This window comes from Perca flavescens, chromosome 15 (assembly GCF_004354835.1).
Source record: "Perca flavescens isolate YP-PL-M2 chromosome 15, PFLA_1.0, whole genome shotgun sequence".
In the NCBI taxonomy this organism is placed as follows: Eukaryota; Metazoa; Chordata; class Actinopteri; order Perciformes; family Percidae; genus Perca; species Perca flavescens.
The window spans coordinates 21,373,494-21,385,569 of NC_041345.1; the positions used below are offsets into that span (position 1 = coordinate 21,373,494).

At 37.6% G+C, this 12,076-nt stretch overlaps 1 protein-coding gene across 2 annotated transcripts in view; it reads left to right on the plus strand.

Annotated features, from left to right (window-relative positions):
- Window positions 1-10,814: 10,814 nt before the first annotated feature.
- radil2a (Ras association and DIL domains 2a) overlaps window positions 10,815-12,076 on the plus strand; it is a 37,310-nt gene continuing 36,048 nt past the window's right edge. For both annotated transcript variants that reach the window (XM_028599776.1, XM_028599777.1), the window contains exon 1: window positions 10,815-10,960. In XM_028599776.1, the coding sequence (XP_028455577.1) occupies window positions 10,833-10,960 (128 nt within the window). In that variant the 5' untranslated portion in view covers window positions 10,815-10,832. The remainder of the gene's footprint in view (window positions 10,961-12,076) is intronic.

Genomic DNA, 12,076 nt, shown 5'->3' on the forward strand with positions numbered 1-12,076 from the left:
AGACTTTGGCATACAAAACACACAATGTTTTATTACAAATTAAACTACCCAATAATATACAGGCCTACATGTCCAGCTGAAATGATGAGCCGATTAATCGCTTAGTTGATTGACAGAACGGTTTTGATCGTTTCCACTTTCTAAAATGTAAAGATTTTTCTGCATTGAGTACTTTAACTTTTAAAACTTGACTTTACATTTTCCTGAAGATACTTACATACTTTTACTTAAAGCTATAGTGCATAGTTTCTGTCTCCCCCATGATGAATTCTAAGTAATGACAAGAAAACTGTCTGCTCTGTTAATTCATCAGAGAAGGTTTATTAAGATGGGGAGAGAGAACATGACAACTATGTCTCAGCCATCTTTGCTGAATGAAGATGTTGCATAATTCAGTAAAGATACCAGCAAGTCAGGGAGGTAGGTGCACGCCTGTATGTAGAAAAGAAAAATGTAAATCCAAGTCTGCTCTATTTTTGTGAAAGTTACATTATTATTTTATGATACTCAAATGAAAAGGCTGCACTGTTTTATCATGCATACAGTTTGAAATGGGCGGAAAACCACTGGCATCCTGCACCGTTAGGAAAACACAATTCCACAACAGCATCCTTTAGAAAATAGTTAGCAGTTATGTAAAGTATTTATGATCTCTGTTAAAACATGCAAAAGACTGCTACTGTACAACACTGTAAGACCTGCTGTGTATTCAGCAACAAACTGATGCATGACTGCTTAACCGACGTGCATGACTGACTAAAATTTCCCTCGGGATGAATAAAGTAGGCTACTGTATCTGTCTATCTATCTGATTTACCAACTGAGCAAAGTGAGCAACTGTCCCAGGAACCTAGACTCTCCCTAATGCATCAACTTCATATGTGGCAGGTGTTTGTGTCAATTTCATTAATAGCAAATGTATTAGTTTGTGGTAATATGCACCAAAATATTAAGATATAAACTAAAGTTACAAAGCTCTCGCAGTTGGTTTCTGCATGTTAACTTAATTTGAAGGCCTTGTCTATGTTACTGTATATTTATCTCTATTACTTGCTGACTATGCAACATATTAAGTCAGTGAAGTTCAACTCTATTTATTCTTGAGGATGTCCTGTTTGTGGAGAAGCTTTTCATCAAGCTGCAAAGAAAACGAATAAAAGAAAAGAATAATTTAATGTTGTTCATTAATTGCAAGTGTGAACAAATGTCTGTATTGTGATTATATAGTATTATCTTGCACATAATGTGATTTGTATAGTTTTTTTTATATCTTCCACACTGTTAAATTACATCAGTGTTATCATAAGGAATGGTAGCAGTGATGGACATTATATTGATGGAACGTTATTGTAGAGGACAGACAATCGTATTACCTTGAGTGCGTTATTGCTTAATGAAAATGTTTATTTCTCTTCACAGTAACAATCAACCTCTCTATGTATGTAAATGTGAATCAGTGAGAAAGGACATGTTTGATGACATGTTCTTTGTTAATGCCGTATACAAGCGCATACCATACGGGTTATAAATTATAGTCAAAGTATCTAGTAAAAATCAAATAATGTTGTTTGGTTTGAGCCGGATCAAGTTATGAAATTGCATGTAGACATTTTTTTTCAATATATGGTGGATGTCTGTGCTGTTAAATTGAATAATACGATGGTAATAATGACATTAAATTAATCAAAATGACAACATGCAGTGTCAACATGTCCCTCCTTTCCTATTTTCCTCAATAAGTGAGATTTATTAGTTCCTGAAAAGTCTGTTATATGTGTGAACATCCTTGCACAGGGAAAACAGATTCTAACATGTCTGATCAGCACAGTTAAATAAGTGACTGAATGGATGATACTAAAGTGCACTCAGCGTGGTGTCACAGTCAGACAGCAGAAACAAGCTGTCTGCAGAAAAGTATAAAGACGCATGTCTGACCTGAATCTTTGTTGTCTCCAAACCGCTCGCCTTGCACAGCAGCTGCAGGTGGAGCTCAGTCATATCCGCCCCGCAGCCTGTTACTCAATACCACAACTGTGTGTGTGTGTGTGTGTGTGTGTGTGTGTGTGTGTGTGTGTGTGTGTGTGTGTGAGAGAGAGAGAGAGAGAGAGAGAGAGAGAGAGAGAGAGAATATTTGTAAAGAAGTACTGCAGGTGTTAGTGGTTCATACTCAAACTCAGAGCACCACCAAATGGCTACAGCCCCATGCCACATAACTGCCACGTTACATTATATTTGTTGCATCTCATAAACCTTTTCTCTCCACCGTTTGTCCTTCATGTCTGCCTCTTCACTGTGAACTGTGAAAAACTGTGTTTTGTTGTCTCTTCAAAAACAAAATATCATCAGTAAAACGTTAAGCTATTGATGTGTCAACATAATCTGTCATCCAGCCTGCTAGGTCATGACAAATAAAGGAATGGACACGGTGGATGACTGTAAATGAAATATATTTATTGTAATAAAGCAAACAACTGCAAATATGAAGCATGTCAGTCAGCTGAGAGTTGGGCTTTTCCAAATCTGGCTGGCTGCTAACTGCGTTCCTCTGGTACCTTCAAGTACACAGGGAGGGCCATCAGAAATGTTGTGTGTACTGTACTGTGCATACATGTCCAGAAGCTGCCTTACCTTACTGCTGGGCAGCTTAAACATCAGATTGATAGTTACAAAAAATGTGTGCGATGAAAACATGAATAGTTGGTGCAGTGTATTGATGGTGTTTCACAAGAAATTGTACTGCAGTATGTTGGCATATAAATTGTGTATGTAATAAAGAAGGTGTTACACAGCCGAGGCTCATTGTAGAGAAGGTAAATATCACAAAAGAGTGGAGAAGTTATTGAATGTAGAGTGTCAGCATTAAAATAAGAACAGCAGGTGGAGCCAGACACACACGGACAGACATCAGATATACTGTCATCACTGCTCTTCTTATTGAACCTGGTCAGTGAACGCACCATGGCCTCTTCTCTCTGATTTTCAAAAACAGCAACAGAGAGCATGCTGGGAAACTACAGCATCTGTCTCAGTTTGTCCACAAAGTTTGTTTTCATTAAATCTCTCACACTGCATACTTCATACTGTGCCTCAAGACATTGATTTGTATGACTTTCTGTCATTTCATTGCCCACTTTTTTTTTTGACAGAAACATAATTACTGCGAAAATATGAATTGCCTGCAATAATACAGTAGTTTTAGTTTTGGTAGTAGCAGTAGAAGTTTAGCATATTTTCAGCTGATCTACAAGACAATATATTTATTATCACATTTTGCTTTGTGCCAAAACCAACAGACGGATGTCAGACTGCCTTCAGGGACCAGTGAGACATTTAAGTTAAAGTGTAACATCCGCACAGAGACACTTGCTTATTGCTTTTTATCCTCACAGGAGTCTGTTTCCCCCTTTGTTAGCTACAGCTTCACTTCCACATAGAAAAGCACTTCTTCCACCTCACACTTTAAATTTAATTTGACTTTTCTTTAAATCACCAAATAAGCTCCACCGGTTTTTCCACTTTTTTAGGTCTGTGTAATAGAGGTGTTATAAATCCTTTTTAATTGACTAAGTTCACAAACTAAATGTGACAAGTGATAGAAAACTCATTTCTCTGTGACAAAACAGTTTTAGTGAAGAAAGTTGAAAGGACAGAGATTCTAAACATGAACACTGTACTTGTGGTGTTTCAGGAGGAAACTGCCTCACTTAAGGCTGTTTTATGCTTCTGGGCCAACTCCAAGCCGTAGCTTCGGCGTCGTGACCCTTTCGGAGTTCTGCGTCGGGGTTGCTTTGCATCGCGGTGCATTTCACTGCCATAACGCTAGGGGGTGATAAGTCTGAGGTTATTTGCAAGGTGTCTGCCTGCCAGTTTATGTTATGTTAGCAAGAAAACTTTAGCACAACTGCCCACAAAGTACTGCTTGCTGGCAGAGTGCTAATTTCAAAACATTACTGACATATAGACACTTTACAAATGGATAACCCCGTCATTGTTAACCAAAATATGTCTTAGTTTATTTGCAAAACTTATGTCAGTAAACTAGCATGTTGCTACTTCCCACAGTAGGCTGCTTGAAACACCGACTATCAAAACACAAGACGAGTTGACCAATCACAGTCCTTACGGTCTGCGTCGCCTCGACGCAAAGTTAAACATTTTTGGAGGTGCACATTGAGCAGCGGAGGGCTTCGGGGCAGTCGCGCCGACGCAGAGGGGTCTGTGGGGGTACGCTGTCGATTTGACGCAGAAGCATAAATAGTAGTAGTTTTCACATTTTCTTCATCACATTTGTATGACCCTGGAATGAAGACAAGAAGATAATACTTGGTGCGTTTGTTTATTTATCATGTAAACCTTCAGTTTGGTCTCACATTCCCGTTTAATGACTCCTAATCAATTGTTTCATGTACAGGTTCACTTCAGCCATACAATCAGTATGTTTGACCAGAATCTCAGCTATGTAAAGAGCATAATGAATGATCTCCGCATAGATTATGATCAGGATGATTTCAGTTCTATAATAGCTCATTACAACAGCAACATCTGCTCTGCCAAACAAATAAACGTGATTATAGATTTCTTTACAAATGTATAAAAAGAGAACAAAGTATAAGCAAAAGGATGTCTGGTGGTTTCTCTCATCAGAAGCATGCAAACAACAACATGCTAATGCATCAATACAAATTTTCATCAAACATTTAGAGCACAGAAGAAGCCACCTAAAGAAACTCATTTACACAACAACTAATGAGAGGACATCAAAGTACCGCCGATAATGTTTGAGTGACAGCTGATCTCTGTGCAGTGAAGCTCAGCAGGCTAATGTGACAGCGGCCAGTGCTGCCTCGCCACCCGGCCTGTCCTCCTTCACAGACCCCGGCTCGCCGTGAGCTAGATGGATCTCCGTCACGGCTGGCAAAAGTGTTAGCTAAGCTTTGTAAGACCTTAGGGTAGATGTAATATAAGTGGCGTGAGGAAATTCAAAGTGTAAATATATTATAGTTATGACGAAAGTGTAGCTAGCTAGCTAGCTAGCTAGCCGCGATCTTTATCCATAGGATTGAAGGGACACTAGCAGCTAACGAAACCCCTCACATTCACAAAAATGCATTAAATTGAAATCAGACATAAGTGTTAGCTTTGTAAGACCTTAGGGTAGCTGTAATATAAGTGTCGTGATGAAATTCAAACTGTAAATATACTATAGTTATGCCGGCAGCCGGCCAGCTCCGCAGAGCCCCGAGCCCCGGTAGTCCAGTAACCCAGAAATGGTGACTTTCTCCTGGGTATGGAGTGCAGCGGGGCTGCCGCTGTCTCGTCAGACTGTGTGGACCTCCTAAAGTCCGACACATCTTACCAAATTTGCAATTTGCCATCAATGTTCGTAAAACAGAACCATATTTGAGCTTTATATAGTTGATTTCTCGCATAAAAAAGTCTTAGAAATGAATTTAGTAACGAAATATGAGACCTGCTGTCTCGTCTCCAATGTATGTGTACGTGGTTCACTCAACCAATCAGCGCGCAGCTCATCTAAATATTCATGAGCATACCATATTTGGAAGAAAAGCTCTCGTTCCAAATAAGGCCAAAACACAGGGATGCACAATAAAATAGCAACCAGGCCATTTTCAGCCCAATCAATGTTTACATACCCCTTGTAACTGTGTTGGAGAACAGGAAGAGGAGGGAGGGGTTAGGCTATGATTCATTCCAGGAGGAGGAGCAGTTTGACATCTTTAAAACTTGTTTACAGTACAACTTATTTCTCATTTACAGTATTTCCGAATTGCTAAAACACTAAAATCCATTTGCAAAACCAAAGTTGCAAGTGTACAAACCACTTTATTGATTGAATCACACAGATTGCAGAACTTTAAACACTTCTCATGTGGTTAGACACAACTAGCAAATCGGAATCACTCTTTGTGCAAAACTGTAAACATATTGTCATTCACAAAACACATGTAGCATTGGGGTGCACTTCAACTCAAAATGGCACGACACAGCCCCCAAAAGTGAAACACAAGCAACACACTGTTGTCATCGGTAACACACAAGCACTCAAAATTGAACACAACTGTTTCAAATCAGTAATGTGTTGCACCTAATCAGTAATCAGGATATAAAGCGATGTCAAATCCAAATGGTGACTCTGTCCACAATTGACCGTGTCCTGAAATGCAACCTGATAAGCCTACAGAGTACCATTTGAAAGAAATTCTGAAAGGGTTAAAGAGCTACGATATCAATATGTACAAGTAAGTAATCATATCCAGAGATTATACAGCACTATTGAATTACTGTACATCTTTACTGTGTTGAATGTAATGTAACACATGTATACAGAGGCATGAAGCCTGGAATGCTATGTCATTTACGTTACTTAAAAAATAAATTTGTGTTCATTTCTATAGAGAATGTTTCAACTGGATTCCATGGAGAGGCCTCATGAGTGCATCTTCTTGGATGAAGCTGGCTTCAATCTCACCAAGAGGAGAAGGAGAGGCCGCAACATTATTGGTCAATGTGCCATTGTACAGGAAAATCTCATTCGGTCAATGGATGCAGCATGTGACAACATTGGAGTGGAAGCGATTCAAAGATGGATTCAGCATGGGGGATTCTTTCCCCATTGTTTAGCAAGGGACAGGATTGCCTGTGATGTTGATGAGGTCCTGTGGCCTGACCATGCCCAGAGGCATGATGCTGAGGCAGAATGATTCCAACACATCGATCTGCTGCATATTTTGTTTGTGACTACATTTATATGTGTGCAAGATTGTGCAAGTACTTCATAATAAATATAATTTTTCACCTGCTCTGCCCTGAGTGCAGTGTTTTGCATTTATCTCTGTAGTGTGTAATGACTGCTGTGTAGTGTTTATGCATTAGCTGGATGGGTGTGTGTTATCTGAAAACAGTGTTTGGTTTTGGGTAAAGATAACATAGTTCTGAAGCAATTGTTTGATATAGCAAGACAAGTCAAAGGTTTTGACAGTGTAGCTTAAAGGTTCCATGGCATGAAAATTTCACTTTATGAGGTTTTTTTAACATTAATATGAGTTCCCCCAGCCTGTGTATGGTCCCCCAGTGGCTAGAAATGGTGATAGGTGTAAACCGAGCCCTGGGTATCCTGCTCTGCCTTTGAGAAAATGAAAGCTCAGATGAGCCGTTTTGGAATCTGCTTGTTATGAGGTCATAACAAGCAAGGTTACCTCCCCTTTCTCTGCTTTGCCCACCCAGAGAATTTGGCCAACCCATTAGAGAGACATCATGGCTTTCAAACGAGAAAAGTGGCAGTTGGTCAAGGCCACACACCCACCCTCCACCTTGCCCCTCCCACTCTCCTCCTCAATAGCTTCAGACACAGAAATGGCACATACCGGTACTAAGGAAAGCTCATTGTGGGACTGGCTCTAGTGGCTGTAGTTCTGTACCAAAGCTGAATTTCGGGAAAGAGACTTCAGATACAGTATTAGGGGACCACTAAGGTCTATATAAAAGCATCCAAAGAGCACCATGTCATGGGACCTTTAAGTTTGGTGATTTGTGTTTAAGGTTTTGAGAAAGCGAGAGAAACATTCAAAAAATGTGTTTTAGCAATTCAGAAATACTGTAAAAGCTCTGCTCACTTGAGCTTTTAGGAAGAACTCTTCTAAGAAGGAAAAAAGTTAATGCAACTCCATTATTGTAGCAAAATAGAATAAAACAATATTATTTGAACTATATGTCTAAAACTATGTGTCACAATGTCTGTCTCGGTTGTTTTTATTTTATTCAATCTGCCCTTTGGCCTCTGTCTCCAGCCACGTTGACACCTCCCCAGGCCCACTGCATTCTCCCTCCATCCAGATGCCCCCCCTGCCTGTAAACTTACCTTAATTTTATCAACAAATCCCTGAACTCTTTCTGTCAGCCTGGATTATCTGCATTTGGTTGACACTACAGTATAATTGTTTTGCAAGAAAATCTTGAAATAAAATAAAATATGCAATCTAATTAGTCCAGCCCAAAATGTTCTGCAGCAAAAAGGTCAATATTTCCTTTTGAAATATTTAAACACACATAAAAAGTATTTTGTCTTCTGAGCTCTTTGTTATGTTCTACATCTGACAGTTGATGGTGAAATACATCTTTCACAAATGTTTTAACCTCTTATCATAAACATTAAACATAAACATGTAGTACATTATTAATATGATAAGTCGGTGAGCACCTTTTTTTTCTATATATTTCTTTTTGCACATTTTTTCTGCAATTTTCTTTTTCAGTTTACTGTTTTTGGGAGCATATTTTTGTTCAGTCTAATGTAAATATATCTGCTCTGCATATCGTGAGCTTAGAATTATAAGGTTCTATCTCCGTTTAGGGTAGTTCTGAGATATTGAGCATCAAAGTTTTTACATTCCAGCTATTTTGTGAGATGGAACCTTTTTATTTTATTAATAACTAACTAAGAAAATATTTTTTTACAAAAATAACACCACACAGGCATTAATAAACACCTAAGGGATCAGATTATGTCAAAAACTCAATTTCGGCCAAAAGTGGAGATAGAACCTAAGCTCATGATATGTTGCACTGACTTGTGTGGTGAAAAAAAAAAGAAATGTTTTAACAGCATGTGTGTGTGTATTTCTGTGCATGTGAACAATCTGAAGAATTTCTACAATTTGAACTATTTTAGTATTATGGCAAAGCACACTAAAGATGTCATTTGGTGCAAAAGCTTACTTTTGATAATGATATATGTAGTTTTGGTTGTAGTGGTTCATTTTGCAGGATATATGAGGTATTTTGCAGTTTGGGTGTGTGGTTTTGTGAATTGTGTTAAGTATTTTGATAAAACCAGCCTAGTTTGCAAAATTGTGTTTTAGCAATTGGAAAAAACTGTAATGTAATGCAGTGCTGTGCTGCAGCTATGTGACAGTTCAACCTTACTGTCACTAGATGGAGCTCTTGATGCACAAATGCACCTCAGCTAGAGGACCGAAGCCTCAGTGTTTGTCTTTTATAGGATTGTACACAGCTTTATAAGGTTGTTTATACATGAAACAGTATAATATATTAAACAATACTGTGTATCAACATATACACTATATAAAAGCAAAATCATATCGTTTTTTCCCTTTATCTTACATTGTGTGATCCATGTGCCTGCAATTTATATAATTTATGCAGATTAAACACTAAAGAAAATAAAATAAAACCAAATAACTGTAGGAATCCTCCATGCAACATATTCCCATACTTCTGCCAAGGTTTTAAGTTCTTTTAGATTATGATAATATAACATATTACAGTAAGAAATATCTACTCTGCAAAAACCAAAGTGCTTGAAAATCCTATTTGCAAAATTTTTTTTAACTGCAGTGGTCTATGAGAAAATGAGAATCATCCAAAATGTCTACATCACATTATTAAGAGATTAAAAACAATAAAATGAAACGTGTTGCTTGACAAATGACCCACATTTCCACTTTACTAAAATCTGTTAAGCCTTTGAACTAACAACTAGGACCAAAATACACTACCTCCTTGGCCAACTTTCCAACTTTAATTTAGGATTTTTAGTTTTCAAAGGTTGTTCTAAAAGTATTAGGAACACAATGCATTTGTTATAATATATCTAAAACATGTGAAGCCGGTTGGAGCTGTTTAAGGCATGAACATTTTTTTTTCTTTCATTTTTGTGCAGAAATATTGTAGCTTCATGTTTCTGCTGCAAACAAACACACACTTCACACTTCTACCCAACTATACAGCACCTGCAGTCTTATTCTTATTATACCAGCCTACAAATAATGATGGCTTAATGTGTCGTTGGTAATGAAGAACAAGTAACCACAAATAAAAGATTCTCACTGACATTTGCTTTTATATATCCCCATATCCCATCTCCTTTTTTTTCTTATTAGTGAAATTCCAGTATAGAATTTGCTAAATAATCATGTAGAGTAGGACACAGGGAGATATTCAGTGATAGAAGAAGTATTCAGCTATACCACAACACTACTCTGATACAAGGCAAAGTCCTGAATTCAAAATGTTACTTCAGTAAAAGTATTACATTTAAAATATAATTAAAGAATGACTCACATCAGAACTCGAATATATGTTATATTATTGGACTTTTATTATTGTTGCATTAATGTAAGCAGCTGGTAATATACTGTATATAAAGGTGGAGCTCCATTTAATAGCCATGGTCCTCGTGTGTGTGTGATTTGTCCCGCCTCCCTCGCTGAATCACGCTCGTAACGCCGCGGTGACGTCACCTGCAGTAGCTCGTGTCCCCAGCAGCAGGTCTCCTGTCTCTTCATTCAGTCCGGGCCACGCTCCCTGACTGACGGGTAGTTAACGGACCTCACGGTTATTATTATTATTATTATTATGGAACGGGGTTATGTTTCCCGTCACAAACGGACAAACGGTGTGTGGAAATGTCTCAACTTCTTATTCTTCTGCTGAATGATCGTTTCAGTTTGGATTTCATCTTCTAGAAAACTATTTTTTTGGGGGAAGTTTGAACCAACTGGCGCTCTTTTGATTTTTCTTCTAACGTGTGTAGGAATGTAAGCTAACTTTCCCAACTTTTATCTAATGGATACAGAGATATTATTGGAGTATTTACATACGGTTTTTTTGTGTGATTTTTGAGGATTTTTCTTTAGAGGTGGAAGTGGACTAGCTCGGACAAGTTTTCATCACCTAACATTAGCTAGCGGCGAAGAATGTTTTTTTCTGGTCATCTCAACTGTTCCAGTAGCTCCACTAGTTTTGTTGTGTTAACGTGAATTAAAAAAAAAAAAAAAAAAAAAAAAAAAAAAATGATTTCGGAGGAGAGAAGCAGCCACGTAAATAAACAAGCCCTAAACTTCCCCGTGGGTTTACTGATCCGCTCTCCAAAGAAGCGACTGGCTAAACTGGGGAGGAAACCCAGCAATGGATCTGTCCAGTAAGTCTTACCTCGAACACCCCTTCTTTAGCATGTAGAAGCACAATAAAAACATGAACACATGGCCTAAAGTGTAAACTAAGGTTCATTATTCGTCAGCAATTAGCTAGGTATTTAACTTCTCCCATGACGACATTATTAAAATTCCTCCTGTAAGTCAACCCTAAGCATTGGAATGTAACTTAAGTAACGTTACATTTACTCAAGTACAGCACTTAAGTACAATTTTTTGTTACTTTACTTGAGTATTTCCATTTTATGCTATTTTCTACATTTTTGAGGTAAATATTAACTCCATTTTTTTACTCCACTACATTTATCTGGCACCTTTAGTTACTTCACTACAAAATATAAATCAACGAATACATTATGATATATTATTTTAGGTTAGGCTGCCCATAAAGTAATTAAAATGAGCTCCACCTTGACCAGCTGCAACATCAAAGTGATGAACACATGAATGCATCAATAATTATGATCCAATAATATAACACAATTCTGAATTATGAGGTCTTCTACTTAAGTATGTTTTGATGCTAATACCGTTGTATTTTTACTTACAGTAATTAAGGGTTTGAATGCAGGACTTTTATAGTATTAGTATTTTTTTTACATTTTATAGTACATAGTATTTCTACAATGCAGTATTGCTACGTTTATGAGTAACAACATCTGAATACTTCTTCTACTTTGCCAATAAGTAGATGATGATGGTGGTGTGGGGATGATATTGTCATCCATTATCAGTTTATACACCATCATCCACTAATGGGTGACTTACAAAAATGTATTATTTTTTGACCACTTTTAATGTAATTTGAAATTGAAAGTCGCTGGCATGATATGCACCATGAATGCATATAATTAGAATATATAAGAGGAGTATTTAAGCCCATGTTTTGTCTTTATTGTGAGATGCATTACAATGTTTTGTAGAAGAAGATCACACTCGAGGTTACCTTTCTATTTACCCATACATCAGTGTGTACAGCACACACTATGAAAGAGTTTGATTTGTCTGGATATTTAAAAAAGCCACTTATGCAGAATGGCTGATTATTCCATTATGCATATTTAAGGCTTGCCACTTAACAGTGTTTGTTATCTTCTCTGTTC